General features: G+C 54.9%; 1 protein-coding gene across 2 annotated transcripts; it reads right to left on the minus strand.

The window, feature by feature from the left end:
* Nucleotides 1-553: 553 nt before the first annotated feature.
* Nucleotides 554-15,285, minus strand: MAP1S (microtubule associated protein 1S). 2 transcript variants are annotated; one of them, XM_025989658.2, is made up of 7 exons: nucleotides 15,098-15,285; nucleotides 13,690-13,791; nucleotides 12,160-12,242; nucleotides 11,224-11,364; nucleotides 8,218-10,552; nucleotides 1,614-1,849; nucleotides 554-798 (listed from the first exon to the last, which is right to left on the minus strand). In XM_025989658.2, exons 1-7 carry the CDS (start codon nucleotides 15,219-15,221, stop codon nucleotides 643-645), a joined length of 3,177 nt encoding a protein of 1,058 aa, XP_025845443.2. In that variant the 5' UTR covers nucleotides 15,222-15,285; the 3' UTR covers nucleotides 554-642. The 2 variants fall into 2 exon arrangements, with proteins under 2 accessions (XP_025845443.2, XP_025845445.2); XM_025989660.2 differs by lacking the exon at nucleotides 15,098-15,285 and adding an exon at nucleotides 14,127-15,011.
* Nucleotides 15,286-16,050: the final 765 nt, after the last annotated feature.

Raw genomic sequence — 16,050 nt, forward strand, 5'->3', positions numbered from 1 at the left:
ATATGCTTTCTGGGTCAGCGCACACGGCATCTTCTCTAATGTTATGGCCAGGTATCTCCATACGTGCAGAGAAGGGGGCCTTCAGGCATTGATGCAGTCTACCCTTTGGGCTTCAGATTCTTCTTTAAGGCCTCTCTGTAGTGTGTGACTCTCCTGCCATGAGCATCACTTATCTCTAGGAACAGAAAGTAACCTGTTTTCTAGTTTTGGAGCATGGGGCCCCTGGGGTTCAAATCTCACCTTGGTCACTGATGCATGTGTGTGTGAGGTGGGGGTCCAGCAGCTGCCCAGGGGAACAAGCTTCCCCACTGGTAAAATCAGCCTCTCATGGTCACCACCAGGTCAGGCTGGAGGCCACAGTCAGCAGCATTTCCAGAGAGGCCACCCTCCCCTGGGCCGGGGTTTTCCCATCTGCGAGGTGGAGGTCAGAGTGTGCCTGACCTGGGCATCCCCTGGCTCCTGGGGATCCCCCAACCTTGGGGCCTGGGCAGTGGTGATGACTGTCCCAGACGCTGCCAAGTCTCTTGTCAGCAGAAGGAACCAAGGCCACAGCTGAGTGGAGTACCTGGTTTATTTCTGATGCAGGGGAATCTCGGGACAGTGGCAGATTCTGGGCTGAGGGGGTGGGTGTCGGGAACGGAGCTAGAACTCCACCTTGCAGGCGGGGAAGGCCTCGTCCTGCATGGACACGGTGCTATTGCTGCCCAGCACGGTGATGCCCAGCGCCTGGTGCCGAGCATGCGTCTCCTCATACCACTCGTGCATTGCCACTGAATCGAAAGTGGGGATCAGGGTCACCTGCGGGTGAGACAGATGGACTGACAGTGAGGGGGTGCACCCTCCCCTCCTGGCCCAGCCCCTGCACCACTCCTGGCACCCAAGTCCCTTCTCTGAACCCATTTGCTCTGCTTCCTTTCTCTGTCGCCAGGACGATTGTAGCTGGTGGCCAGTCCATCCCCAAAGTCCCTTCTCTTCCCCATGGCACCCCAGGGACCCTCTCACAACACAGGAGACTAGGCCTCCCTCTGGCTCCTCCCTTGCCCATAGCAGGCTTTTTCTACTGCCACCCCGTGCCTCAAACTCTCCCTCCCAGCTCTCTACAAGCTGCAGGAGGAGCAGGGGCCATGTGGGTTCCCCGTAAGGCTGGGAGTGGGCTCACTCACACCCTGCATGGGTGGCCAGGTGCTCAGAAGCTCCTGCTTCTTCCCAAACTTGCCTTATCCTCCAAAGATCTGCTTCAAGGCTTCCTCTGGAGACAAAGCCAGCCCACAGTCAATTTTCAACTTTGTCAACTGCACAGACATCACCTATTCCTTCTGGCTAATTCTTACAACTGGGATGATTGAGGGCCTGGAGGGTCAGGGGAGGGGATCACGCCAGCCCTGCCCTGCACCCAGGCTGCTGCAGACAAAGTGGAAGCAACAGGAAGAGTCCTGGTGGGACTCTGACTCTCACCCTCATTTCTGTGGCCTTGGGGACACAGCTTTGTCTCCCTGGGCCCCACTCCCTCTGTGGGTGGGTGAAGGTCACACAGACCTCCTAAGACTAAGTTCGACAGGAAGATCAGGAGGCCTCATGCTAAGACTGTCTGAGACCCTGGGGTGGTCACGTACCTGGAGGTCACGGTCCCACTGCTGCTTGCCCGCGAGTAGTGCATCCAGGACGGCCCGCATGCCCTCTTCCTTGCGCTGGTCCTGGCCACTGATGACATAGCAGAGTGCACGCACCCGCCGGAAGAATTCCTCGTCCACTAGCCGGGCACTGCTCCCGCTGGGCAGATAGGCCAGGTCAAGGTAGACGGGGGACCCTGGAGGGGCTGCTGACCCACCTGGCCGGCTGCCAGCTGACCCTGTGGGCAAGAAGGACGGGGTCAGTCCTGAGCTCCTGGGACCAGGAAGAGGCTGAGAACCAGAGCCCAGGGAGAGGCTCCCAGCTCTCCCTACACCTCCCCAAGTAGCTCTCCCCCTCCCCAGGAGAAGGCCTGATCTCACTATCTTATAGTTGATTAGCTCTCCTTGGCATGGAAAGTTACTCAATGAACTCTGCAAATACCCATGGTCATATCCTCAGTGCCTGGACCCTCCCTGGCTAGTCTCTGGTCACAGACATACCCAGGGCCAGAGGTAAGGGAAGGTATGAAGGGACAATCAGGGAGGGCTTCCTGGAAGAGGAGGTTTTCAAGCTTAAGCTCCCAAAGCAGCCAGTACCTAGAACAATGTGCTGCTTCTGCAGCGCCCATCTGTTCAACTATTCAAGGAACATTTATCAAGCCCTCCTGGGCATCAGACATTGGGGACATGGCACTAACCGAGAGAGACAAAAATACCAGTCCTCAAGGTCAATGGGGAGATAGAGTGGGTGTGGGAGGGGCAGAATTGCAAGAGGGAGACCCAGGATGTGGCACGGCTCTCACAAAACTTCATCTATGGCTCTGAATCCAGAGCCTGTGCAAAGAGGATGAGGCCACCAGTCCCAGGTGTGTCTCAGAATCAACTGATTGAGGACATACCTGGATCTTGGGCATAGGAACCCAGCCAGATGCTTGGCATCTTAGAATCATAACATTGCCAAGCTCAGGGTGTACATCCAGAGGCTGTCAGGGCACTTGCAGAATGCATGAATCCCTCAGCTTGGGGCCAGTGGCCTCCTTCACCCATAGCTAGGTGCAACGGTGGTGAGGACCTTAAGACTCAGGAAGAGAAAGCCACCATAGCTATGGAAGGCACAGGGGAGACAGGAGGCAAAGAGGTAGAACAACAAAGAGAAGACTAGGGGAACATGGGTAGAAGCCTCAGCACAGGAGGGCAGGGGTAGAGCAAGGACAGCCAAATGAGAGCACTGCCTGCTTTTGGAAATGTAGTTTCACCAGGTTGCCCATTTGGTTATATACTAAGCTGCGGTTATGCCAAAGGGCAGAGCTGAGTCGTTGGGGCAGAGACCATCTGGCCTGTAAAGCTTCTGGCCTTCTGAAGACACAGTTTGCTGACATTAGCATGGAGGGTCATTCTATCGGATCCAGTAGGAGGAGGAGACCCCAAGTGGCCAGGTGCCCCGGCAGACAGGGCCTCGGAGGACTCAGCCTTCAGCTGCCAGCCTTGCCCACAGGCTGGGGTTGCCATCTGCTGCTGTGCCGGGGACCCCCGACCTGCTTAAGCTCACAGGGGCCCACTAGGTGCCTGTCTTGGAACGAGCCCAAAAAGGATAAGAGGTGGCAGCTCAGATGGGCACTGATGCTAGGAACTGACAGGGCAAGAGAAGCCAGAGACATGGTCAGCTTCCGTAGGGCAGGGCCACCCACGCACCTGGAATAGGTGAGCAGCACTCAGGAACACAAGTTCAAGTTACTATCACTGCCAACCTTCATCGCTGCCCTCCCCCCCCCGCCCTCCAGCAGGGGTCACCAAGCACTAGAACGGGCCAGGTACTAGCCAAGATGAGCTGAGCGTGCAAAGCACATGCCAGGCACCCAAGACTTAGTGTGGCAACAAGAAGAGGAACTAGATAGTAATTTTTCATATCGAGGACAAGTTGGAATATTCTGATACAGTAGCACGCAGGGCAGACTGAACTCAGCAGGATTCAAGGATGCTGATGCGGCAGGAAGCAGGGAATCTGTCTCCTGACCCAGACAATAGTCATACAGGCAGCCCCTCCTCCTCTTATGTGAGACTGAGAGGACTAGGAACATTTTTCCTCCCTCCCACCTCCCTTCATTTTTTGCTTTTTTCCCCCCTTTGGGAGCCAAACACGTAAGGACTATGCCATTCAAAACCCACTGCACTAAATCACTGTATTGTACATCTGAAACTAATTTAACATCAAAACTAATATAATACTGGAATTAAAATAAAACATTTAAAAAGAGATTTAGGGTGGTCACCATGCACGTGGAGAAAGGTGCAGACTCAGAGAAGACTTGAGAAGACCCTTGGTTTCCACCTCAGACTGACCCCCAGCACAGAGAGGCAGCACACATCAATTAACCAGAGAAGCCACACAAACCTCCCTCTGGGAGAGGGGGAGATTTGGATCTCCAGAGTTAATACATTATTAAATTTGAATGTCCAGTTTTCAACAACAGCAAAAATCACAAGGCATACAAAGAAACAGGAAAGGCAAAACCTAGTCAAAGGAAAAAAAGGGGGAAAAACCCAGAAACCACTCCTGAGAAAGGCCAAACGGTTGGCTCATTGGATAAAAACTTTAAAACGATGTTTTTTTTTTTTAAGATTTTATTTTATTATTTATTTATGAGAGACATAGAGAGAAAGAGAGAGAGAGGCAGGGACACAGGCAGAGGGAGAAGCAGGCTCCATGCAGGGAGCCCGATGTGGGACTCGATCCTGGGACTCCAGGATCACGCCCTGGGCCTAAGGCAGGCACTAAACAGCTGAGCCACCCAGGGATCCCCTAAAACGATGGTCTTAAAGATGCTCACAGAAAGAAAGGAAGACGTGCAAGAGAACGCTGCATGAACAAAACATAAACATTATTAAGGATGTAGAAAATGTAAAAAGTAAATCCGAAAGAAATTCTGCAACTGAGAAGTACAACTGAAATGAAATATTCACCAGAGGAATTTGATTCATGATTTAAACAGCGATTTTTAATGACAGGATAATGGCAATGATCAAGTCTGAGGAACACAGAGAGTAAGACCGAAGAAAGTGAACAGTGGTTAAGGGACTCGTTGGACACCATCAAAAGGGCCAATACACAGGTCGGAGTCCCAGGAGAGAAAAGGGCAGAATGATTATTTGAAGAAATAATGGCCCCAACTTGCTGTAATTAATGCAAGGCGTGCGTATGAACGTCCAAAAAGCTCAACAGATTCCAAGTGGGATGACCTCAGAGAGACCCACTGTAACCTGACTGCTGAAAGACAATCTCTGAGAGAAAACAGAGACAAAGGGGAAGTTTATACCTATAAATGTTTATATTAAAAAACATCTCGGGACACCTGGGTGGCTCAGCAATTGAGCATCTGCCTTCAGCTCAGGGCGTGATCCTGGAGTCCCAGGATCGAGTCCCACGTCAGGCTTCCTGCATGGAGCCCGCTTCTCCCTCTGCCTGTGTCTCTGCCTCTCTCTGTGTCTCTCATGAATAAATAAATAAAATCTTAAAAAAAAAAAATCTCAACATGACAACCTTGCAACCCAAGAATTAGAAAAAGAACAAAGAGAAATCCAAAGGTAGCAGAAAAAAATCAAATAGTAAAGATAAAAGCAGAAATTTTTAAAATTGAGACTAGAAAAACATAAAAGATAATCAACAAAACCGCAAGTTGGTTCTTCAAAGAGATTAACAAAATTGACAGCCCTTTACTAGACTAAGAAAAAAGAAGACTCAACTTCCGAAGATCAGAAGAGTGGGGACACTCCTACTGACTCTACAGACGTAAAGGCAGTAAGTGAGTAGCGTGAATAGCTGCACAACCAACAAACTGGATGACCTGGAAGAAATATGTAAATTCCTAGAAACACAAAACCTACTAAGGCCGAATCACAAAGAAACAGAAAAGCTCAACAGATCTATCATTAGTAAGGAGACTGAATCAGTAATTAAAACTCTTCTAGGCTTGGGCACCTGGGTCACTCAGCAGCTGAGCATCCGCCTTTAGCTCAAGTTGTGATCCTGGGGTCCAGACTTCTCCCTTTGCCTACGTCTCTGCCTCTCAGTGTCTTTCATGACTAAATTAATAAAATCTTTTTTAAACAAATTAATTCATTGGGACGCCTGGGTGGCTTAGCAGTTGAGCGTCTGCCTTCTGCTCAGGGCGTGAACCCAGTCCCAGGATGGGAGTCGCATATCGGGCTCCAGACCCACATCAGGCTCCCTGCGAGGAGTCTGCTTCTCCCTCTGCCTATGTCTCTGCCTCTCTCTCTGTGTCTCTCATGAATAAATAAAATCTTAAAAAAAAATTAGTTCATCAAGGAATAGAATGTAAGAGCCAAAACCATAACGCTCTTAGAACAAAGCAAAAGCTTCATAACACCCATCACATGGCTACTATCAAAATTCAGAAAATAGTGTTGGCAAGGATGTGGAGAAACTAAAATCTTTCTGCGTTGTTCGTGGGAATGTAAAATGGTGCAGCCGCTGTGGAAAACAGTATGGTGGTTCCTCGAAAAATCAAAAATAGAATTCCCATGTGATCCAGCACTCCTACTTCTGGGAATATACCCAAAAGACTTGAAAGCATGGTCTCCAAGAGGTATTTGTCCAACCATGTTCAAAGCAGTATGATTCAACCAACAGCAACCAAAAGGTAGAAACAACTCAAGTGTCCATTAACGGGTGAATGGATAAACAAAATATGGTCAGCCACACAATGGAATGTTACTCAACCTTAAAAAGGAAGGACATTTTTTTAAGACTTTATTTAAGGAAGAGAGAAACAGAGCACACGTGTGCACAAGCAGAGGAGAGAGGCAGAGGGAGAGGGAGAAGCAGCGGGGGGAGTCTGGCATGGGGCTCGATCCCAGGACCATGACCCAAGCAGAAGGCAGACACTGAACTGAGCTACCCAGGCGCCCCAGATATTAAAAAAAAAAAAAAAAAAAAATATATATATATATATATATATATATGTATATTTTAAAGATATTATTCATTTATTCATGAAAGATACAGAGTGAGAGGCAGAAACACAGGCAGAGGGAGAAGCAGACTCCCTATGGGGAACCCGATGTGGGACTTGATCCCCAAACCTGGGATCACGACCTGAGCCAAAGACAGATGCTCAACCTCTGAGCCACCCAAGCATCACTAAAAAATATTTTATTTATTTGAGAGAGAGAAGCATAAGCAGAGGGAGGGGCAGAGGGAGAGAGAGAATCTCAAGCTGACTCCTCACTGAGCACAGAGCCTGATGTGAGGCTTGATCTCACAACCCGGAGATCATGACCTGAGATCATGACCTGAGCTGAAATCAAGAGTCCGCTTAACCAACTAAGCCACCAGGCACCCAAGGAAGGAATGTCCTTAAAAAAAAAAAAAGGTGGAGGGGCGGGTTATGACGCTGGCTACAGGATGGATAAACTGCAGAAACATTCTACTAAAGTGAAATAAGACCGAGTATGAAATAAGATAATAGAGTATGATTCTACTCACAGGAGATGCCTAGAGTACCTAAGTCATAGAAACAGCCAAGTAGAATGGTGGGTGCTGAGGATGAGGAGAGAAGGAATGGGGAGTTAGTATTTAAGGGGGGCAGAATTTCAGTTTTGCAAGACAAAAGGAGTCCTAGAGAGTGAGGGCAAGGATGGCTGCACAACAATGTGAATGTACTTAATGCAAGGGCATTAAGGTAAATGCCATGTCATTAAGGTAAATGCCATGTCGCATACATTTCATCACAACTAAGGAAAACCAGGAGAAAAGTTAGCCCGGCATACCTGAGACTGCTAGCCTTAGAAAGGTCTGCTTCTAGAGTGGCCCCTGGCTGCAGTCTTGGGAATTTAAATCTCAGAGAGGTCCCCACTGAGTGACAAGGGTGGCCTGTTTGCTCACCTGTCCTGCAGCACTGCGGCTCCTGCTGAACCCCTGCTCCCCCTTTTCTGAGGAATCTGGAATTTGGGTGCGTGTCAGGCAGAGGGTGCCAATGTAATCAGCACCCCCCAGAAACCCTGGGCACTGTGTCTTTTACAAACCTCCCTGGTAGGCACCACTTCACATGGGTCATCTTGGCTCCCTGCTTGGGCATTGAAGCACATGGTGTGACTATGCTGGGAGATAGCTCTAGAAGCCTGTGCCTGGCTCCCCCCCCCCCCCCCCCCCAGGGAGCCCCACCTCCGCCTGTGCGCCTTGCCCTCAAAGATTCTATTCTGTATCCTTTTGCTCTAATAATACAATTCAGCCATCAGGAGAACTGTCAACCAAGTTCTCCCAGCCAATCATCGAACCTGGTGGTGGTGGGATTGGGAACCTCCACACAAAATGGTTAAATATACTATTAAAATTAATTTCACCTATTTCTTCTTACTTACTAGGGCTCCTCAAGTTCATGACGACAGATATGCCCACCTTCTGTTTCCACTGACAGCAATGCTTGAGTGCCTAGGAATTACAAGTGCCTAAACAGTGAGCCAGAATTTCCATTTTATGTGAGAAATGGAGGCCCAGAGAGGATGGCAGGTGTGGCTGAGACCACACAGCAAGTATGGAACAAAGACTTGAGCCAGTAACACTGTAGGATGCCAGCTCTTGGGTACTCACCAGGTGGGCCCCGAGTGGTCGTCTTGGGGACTGAGGACTTTCTGGACAGAGGTGCCCGACCTCCCTTGTCACTGGGCTCATTCCGGGTGCTGAGCGGCCGACTGGCCCTGTCTCCACCAGCCAGTCCCTTGGTTTTGGCAGTGCTCGCTGCAGTGGCTTTGGGGGCAGCAGTGCTGGGGTTGGGGCGAGCCAGGGACTTCCGGGTGCGGCTGAGGCCCTCTGTCAGCCGTGCCTGCTCAGGGGGCAGCATCTCAGGGTCCACCATGCATATGCTGGGTGGGGTGGGCAGCGGTGGGGGGAACTTGAGAGGCTCGGGCAGCGGGTCACGGCGAGGGACCCCAAAGCCCTCCATGTCCTCATCTGAGTCCGCTGTGCCAGAGGCGGCAGGCAGGGGGTCTGAGTCAGACAGGGTGGGCAGGGACTCGCTGACGGATGTGGGTGGCGTCTCCTCGGCCCCTGGAGCGCCCGCCCGCTCCTGGGACCGAGCACTGCTATCTGAGCTGCCGGGGGATGCGGGTGCTGGCACCATGGGCACAGCCTTTCGGTGCTCAAACTCGCAAGGTGACACCAGGCACAGGTCCACATCATGCGGGGAGGCTGATCGCCGTACCCGGGGGCCACGGAGTGGGAGGCTCAGCCCAGGCTCGCTCGCAGTGGCAGGTGGTGGCGGAAGCACCTGCTCGAAGGACACGGACAGGGACTCGTCTACCTCTGTGGAGTGTGGGGAGCCTACCTCAGCTGGCAGCGAGGGTGTGGTCACTGTGGGTGAGGCATCTGGCCCAGCCTCCCCGCCGCGCAGCGGGCTCAGTGACAGTCGCCCACTGCCTTCAGTTGGGCCCTGCTGGGCTCCAGTAGGTGAGGGTGTGCGAGGCCGGGGCGTGCCAGCATCCAAAAGCAGCTCCAGGGTCTTCTCCTCCCCGGCTGGGCTCAGCCCCAGCTCCAGGCTGCTCTCCTGGCTGGGTGTGGCCACCAGCTGGGGAGCTGGGGAACTATAGACCTCTGCTGGGGGGCTGGCCTCTCCACACCGGAAGCTGGGGGGGCTGTGGGGCCCATTCTCCATTGGTGGGGCACCTGGGCGGGGGACATTGGGTGCTTTGCGGGGTCTGGGGGCCGCCTGGGCACCCGCCTTCTTCACATTAACAGAAGCGGAGACTGCCCGGCGTACCTCCCGGGGCTGGGTCCGAGGGGCGCTTAGCTTTGGGTCCTTCTTCACCTCCCGGGGGACCTTGGCTTCTTTCTCAGCCCTGCGGGGGCCCTCAACTCGAGGCGGGTCCTTCCGGGCCACTCCAGGGCGCTCCTGGGAAGACCTGGTGAGTGCTGTTATCCGGCCTTCTCTTCTTAAGCTGTCCCGGGAGCCCACGCTTTCCTTGCTCTCAGCTCTTCGAGGCCCCGCCAAGTCCTGGGGAGTCACCACGGGCTCCCGCAAGAATCCCAAGTGCTGCAGGCGGACCAGGCCATCCAGGAGGCGGGCAGGTGGTGTGCAGCCAGGGAACAGCACGCGCACCACCTTCTCAGTGGGGCCTGCGGGGTGCCACACTAGCAGGGCACACACGGAGGCCAGTGTGTGCTCAGCCCCAGCAGCAGGGGGGTGCAGTACATACATGTCGAGCCGGCCCACGCCCATCTTCTGAAAGAGCACAGTGGGCTCAGCCGGGAGCGGCCCGCGGTTCAGAGTCAGGGGTGTGATGCCCAGCCGGGCCAGGAGGCTCAGGGCCAACTCTGCCTCGTCCTCGCCGCTCACCAGACGGGAGGTGGCCACGCGGGCATTGAGGAACACGACCCCCAGGTTGGGGGAGATGAGCCTGCGCAGCCGGTCATCCCCGGAGCCCCCACCAGCTGCTGCCTCCTCACGCTCCGCCAGCTTGCGCCGCAGTAGACTGTTGAGGCCTGGGAGGCTGTCGGCGCCTGCATGGGTCACCAGCACAGCGTCCACCCGGTCCAGGTGCCGCACCAGCTTCCAAAAGCTCGACTTGGGGTTGGAGCCACCGTTGACCAGCACTGTGAAGCCATTGACAGCGAAGAAGGCCGCATCGCCGAGGCCGCCAGGGAAGATGTAGCAGCAGGGCCGGGCGAGCCTGAGGAAGCCCACAGATGCCGGCGGCTCAAGCAGCTCAAAGGGAGATGGTGGCTCCAGGGACTCTGCCACATACTCCAGGAACTCACGTAGGCCCTCCGACGCCGGCAGCTGCATGGGGGGGTTCCATTGCAGCTGGAGTGCGCTCTGGAGGCCAGGCACTTCAGGTGCCAGCTGGGCCCAGTCACCAAAGGTCGGGCAGGTGATAGTCAGCTTGGGCAGGTCTGCAGGTGGGGGCGAGGATGCCAGGAGATCCCGGATCTGCAGGAGGTAATGATTATTAGCCCCTGGAACCAGGCAATACCCAGCCCCTTAGGAAAACTAGGCCAGGACACCCCCATCCTGCTGCCTCCTGGGGCGGAGAATCCCTTGCCCAACCCTTGTCATCCTTAGGACAAAACCCAGCCCTCCCCCAGGTCCACAGAGACACATGGGCCTGCCTCACCATCTACTTCCCTCCCCACCCTTTCTCTTACTCTCTCTACCTCAGGGCCTTGCACTTCCTGTTCTCCTCCTACAGCACAGCTCCCTCCAGGGAGACCTTCCATGTCCCCTACCTCTGTATGATGTTCCTATCTCACCATCATTTTGTCATTCTCTATAATGGGAAAAGATAGTTTACCAATTATTTTTCCTCATCTGCTCCACCCAGACTAAAGACTCTAGAAAGGACCCTACCCAACTGAGGCCTAGAGCCTGGGGTGCCACTGAAGGTCTCTGGGAGGTCTACTGATCTATAGGCCTAGCTTCAAACCATACACTGTGGTGGGTGAGGAAACTGAGCCCCCCAAACAGAAGAGACATGTATCACTGCTACCATTCCACAGAAGAAGAGATGTGATGCAGGGGAGATATGTCCCTAGGGCCACACAGCCCAATGGGTAGGAGTCAGGATTCAGACCCAGGGGAAGCAGGATGAGAAGGTGGCTTACCTCTTTGTCCCCTAGGACCTGGAGGAAGTGGCGGGGTGAGAAGCCCCCCGTCTGGAGCAGCAGCTCCCCTGTCTCTTCCAAGCAGGGCCCAGCCAGCACCAGCAGCTTGTGAGGGGCAGGGTCAAGCAGAAGATTCCGGAGCTGAGGACGGAGACTGTTAAAGCCCCTACTCTATGCGATGACAAAGCCTGTACACACACCCATGCCGGAATGGACCCCAACCCCAAATTTACATATAACCACCCCAGCCCAGCACTCAACTAGAAGCCAGAAGCATACCCTCTGGGCCTCCTGCTGAGCCCTGCTCCCCTCACCCCCCTACCCTGCGGCTCATCCTACAAAGCCATGCTCCAGTGCCTCCTCTTCTTAGAAGCCCACCATACCCTTTCTGGACTCCCTCTAGCCCACTTCTCTCTCTGGCCCAGCCTCAATGAGACAGTATCTGTGTCTAGCTCTATCTCCTCCAGAACTCCTCGAGGACCATTTCTGATCAAAGGGATCAACCCGAACCAGGTTCTCTAGAGGGGTGTCCTGGGGCTCTAGCTTGTCCATCTTTCCCACGGATAACTGGAAGAAAGGCATAGTGTCCACAAGGTACAAGTATTAATAAATCAATCCACATAATTCCTGGGGCCCAGCCACGAGGGAGGCACAAGATGCAAAAGTCAAATCCTGACTTCCAGCCTCCAGACATTCCCCACTCTGTTCCTTCCTCCCAAACTCTAATCTTTCCTGACTTCACCTGCTCCCACCATCGCCCGTGAGGAGGGAATAAGCTGCAGCTGGGTCCACCTGGGGAGACTTCCTGGAGGGGGGTGATGCAACGGGGTGTCAAGAGGATTTCCAACAGCACAAAGTCAGGGAGGCAGGAAGTCAGGACTTGGGATGGCTCTGGTCCTGGCAGCCTACTCCCTACAGGAGACAACTATTCCATACCTCATCACATAGGGACTTGTCTGATGGATTTAGGAGGACCAGGGTCTCCAGGGTGTCTCCACGGTGGTGCAAACTCCGCTGGCCTGCGAGGAAATTGGGCACAGTAAGTCTGGGGCTGGGCCATGTGTACCGGGCCAGGCTGTCCCGGTGTTGAACCCTGACTCCCTGTGTGACTCCAGGCAGCCATAAACCCCTCCAGAACTCTGCTTCTCAGGGTCATCTGAGGGTCAACAGCACAAGGTAGAGCTATAGGTCAGGATGAGGCAAGAACAGGAAATCTGCCTTGGCAGGCCTCAAACTGGAAACAGCAATGACAACATAGACTCTACTGCTTGCAGGCCCCAATTCACAGTAGTCAGCCCTATGGGGGATGCCACTGTCACCCCCATTTTATAGGCAAGAAGCCTGAGCCCAGGGAGGGCCAATGAGGGATACCAGGAAAAGGGGAGAACGTGGGCAAAGGCTCTGAAGCAGGCCTGGGCTCCAAGTGTCTGAGGATCACAAAGTGGCAGGTGAGGCTAGAATAGGGGAGCATGGGGGCAAGGGGGCCATGAAGAGGGGAGTAGGGATGATTCTGGAATCTGAACCTGGTCTGCCCCCAGAGCCCAATGTTTCAAAAATGGAGCACCAGGACTGAGGCTGGAGAAGTAAGGACCTTTTGGCACTGGTCAACTTTTTATCAATTTATCACATGCTTATTATCATGTACGGATATTGCCCCATTCCGGTGGGGAAACCAAGGCATAGAGAGAGGAAATGGCTGCCATGGTCACACAGAGCAGATAGGATTTCCAGCCCCCCCATCTCGTGAGGGGTCAGGAAGCCACCAGGAATGGTTAGGACAATGAGGCGAAGGACACTTCCTTCCTCTCCTGCAGCAGCCTGGAGCTGACTCAACGGGCTGGCTGAGGCAAGAGAGACTGCAGGACACACCTGGAACCTGCCCAGCTGCTGCTCTGTGCAGTGGGTCACCCTGCACGGTGCAGAGGTGGTCCAGGCCTCCCTTTCTCGATCTTGCTCCTTTCCCAGCTCCCCATCTACTGAGCACCTACTGTGCACCCAGTCCTGTACAGGGGTCACAGACACAAGCCAGACCCAGTCCCTGCCACACGGGGCCCACACTCCACCCTCCAGGGCCCCTCAAGCAGCCCCTCACTTTCCAAATATCTTCTCACCTCACCTAGGCCCCTCCCTCCACTTGACACACCAACCCCAGATGCCTTTCATCCAAAGAACCCACTTTTGGAGATCCCCCCGGCCCCTCCCACTCAGCTGCCTCATCTGCAAAATGGGGACAAAAACAGGAGTTCCTGTCTTGTGTATAACTGATGTCCAAGGGAGTTAGCACTGGGTCAGGGCCCACCCCTGCTCTGCACTCTGTAGAGCTGAGCTGTATTATTGCTGTTCTTTACAAGTGTACCTGACCCCCCTCCCCCCAATGCCTGTCACAGAGCTCACACTTGGAGAACATATGCCTGGTGAAGCATATGGAAGGGGAGCAGCTGAGGCATGCAGGGTCCCCAGTCTCACCTTTCACAATGCTGGAGAAGGTGGCAGAGTGCCGGGACACAAAAACCTTGAGCTGCTCGTCAAGGCTGCAAATGCTAGGGTCAATGTCCCAGGACCGGATGCCTGTCATGGGGGGAAAAGGAGAGCAGGAGAAGTGAGAGAGGGAATCAGCTGGGCTCCCCGGAAATCTCAGTACCTAGCATCTGGCAGGTGGGAGCAATCCCAGCCCCTCCCCTCAACCTGCCCCCACTATGCAACAGCCTGGAGTTTCACAACTACCCAAAGTGCCCCTGCACCCGCATCAAGGAACCCAAAGCGTAACTCAGCATTTCAGAGAAGAGTCACATCAGTACCAAAGCTCCCACCTCCTATTAAACAGTCATCTCCTCCCCTCCATCATCTCCCCGACCCCCGCCACTGGTCTCACAGCTCCTCCATCCTGCCAGACAGGCTCCTACCTCTTGGCTTTTGCACCAGCTGCTCCTGCTCTCAGGAGGCCCTTCCATCTGACTCTCTACCCTTCAGGTCCTCAGCCCCTTGCATCCTTCTGAGCACTGCTGACAGCTTGTGAGCTTAAAACCTGTTCCACCTCCTCACCCATTTTGGGTCTATCTCCCTACCAGACTGTTGGCTCTGTGAGAGCAGAGCTGAACCTGCCTGTGGTCTCCACACAATCCCTGCGCATGGGCCAGTGGGGAGGGAAGGAGGAGGACTCAGGCGCAGACTGACGACATTCCCGAGCACCAGAACAGAAGTGCGCGCTGCCTTCCCATTTTACAGGCGCCAGACCGCAGGCCCTGCCCATCTGATTGGGGGGGGATGAATGGCCTCCAAACACGGTGTGGGGTGCACCACGCCCGAGCCCGCCGGTTCCACCGTGCCAAGTGGCTGCAGGTGAACCTTGCAGGTGCACCCATGACTCACCTCCCCAGATGCCAAATCCCCCGGGCAGGCCGCGCCCGCCCACACCCCAATTAGCAAGCTCCCTGTGGAGCAACGGAATATGGGCCCCGCGGCTGCGGGCCCGGCCTCTCCACCCCTGCTCCCTCCACGACGTCTAGGCTGCGAAGACCAGGGGATTCGAGACGACCCCCCCCTTCGGCCGGCTCGCTGGGCGGGAAGCGGAGCTATGGTCCGTGCTGCCCAATCACGCGGGTCCCAGAGCCCGGCTCGAGTCCCATCCCTGGGCTGCACCCGAGTCGGGGCGGGGCAGCCCAACAGGCCCGGGCGCCGCCCCCTCCGTGGGCACCCAAGGCCTCAGCCCGCGCCGTGCACCTAACACGGTGAGGAGGCTCGAGCCTCCCGGCCTCTGGATCCCGCCGCCCCCCCTCCCCTCCTCCCCCGCCCCCAGCCCGGCCGCCCCACCCCCCAGCCCTCGGGCCCAGACGCACGGCCGCGCCCGCCTCCCGCGCCCCCAGGCCGGCCCGACCTCGCTCGAGCTCCTCCAGCACGTAGGCAAGCAGCCCCGAGCACCCGCACTCGCCGCCCACCACGAGCAGCAGCGAGCTCGGCGCCAGGGCAGCCCCGGGACCCGCCGCCGCTGCCGCCGCCATCTTCGCGCCGCACTGACGCTCCGAGCGCCCACCCGCTGGCCCCGCCCCTTAAAGGGGCCGAACCGGAAGAACTGGAGACCCCGCCCGGAAGCCTCCTCGCCCCTCGCCTGCCCCCGGCCGCCCCCCTTCAGGTCTTGGCTGCTGGGGACGCGGGTACCTAAGCGGATCTCCACTTTGGCCGCCCCGCCCCAACTGCCCATTCCTTCGTCCATGCGTCCTTCATTCATTCAACAAGCTTTAACTGCATGCCTGCCACGTGCCCTCCGGGGGCTCATGATCGCAGGGGCCCCAATCGGAACCAGGCCCACATGCTCCTAGCTCCCTGGGTCAGGGCTTAACAGAGAAAAGAAAGGTATCGAATAGCTAGGGTTTTAAGGGATGTGTAGGAGTTTGACAGGTGTGAGTGGTGGGGCCAGAGCATCTGAAGCAGAAGTTAGAGCATGTGCAAAGTCTTAGAGGTAGGAAAGTACTTTTGTGTTTGGGGCACATTCCAGAGCACTCTGGGCCCTGGAGCAGGGTGACACGTTTGCACCTATGTGCCAGGCATTTTACTGCATTAGCTCATTGAATAAATTTATGAGGTAAGTGATGTTATTATGCTCATTTCAGAGGAAAAGAAACCGAGACTTGGAGAAATTAAGTCACCAGCCCCTTAAGTGGTAGAGCAGAGTAGAAGCCAAGTGAGTCTGGTTCTAGAACCAGCCTGTGGCAGGCACTGACTGCCTGTCTCGCATGGGTACCCCTCCCTTCCCCAAACAATCTCATTCAGCCCTTGAAGCTATGGTGGCCACTACATAAAAATATTTTGTTGCATCAAACTTTTCAATGG

This window comes from Vulpes vulpes, chromosome 9, assembly GCF_048418805.1.
Source record: "Vulpes vulpes isolate BD-2025 chromosome 9, VulVul3, whole genome shotgun sequence".
In the NCBI taxonomy this organism is placed as follows: Eukaryota; Metazoa; Chordata; class Mammalia; order Carnivora; family Canidae; genus Vulpes; species Vulpes vulpes.

Excerpts from the sequence above, each read along its gene's own strand:
- MAP1S (XM_025989658.2), bottom strand. The coding sequence starts at position 15,221 with ATGGCGGCGGCAGCGGCGGCGGGTCCCGGGGCTGCCCTGGCGCCGAGC. Across the intron at positions 13,792-15,097 it reads GCTGGAGGAGCTCGAGCGAG|GCATCCGGTCCTGGGACATT; the intron begins GTCGGGCCGGCC and ends CCCCCATGACAG. Across the intron at positions 1,850-8,217 it reads GACCACTCGGGGCCCACCTG|GGTCAGCTGGCAGCCGGCCA; the intron begins GTGAGTACCCAA and ends TCTTGCCCACAG.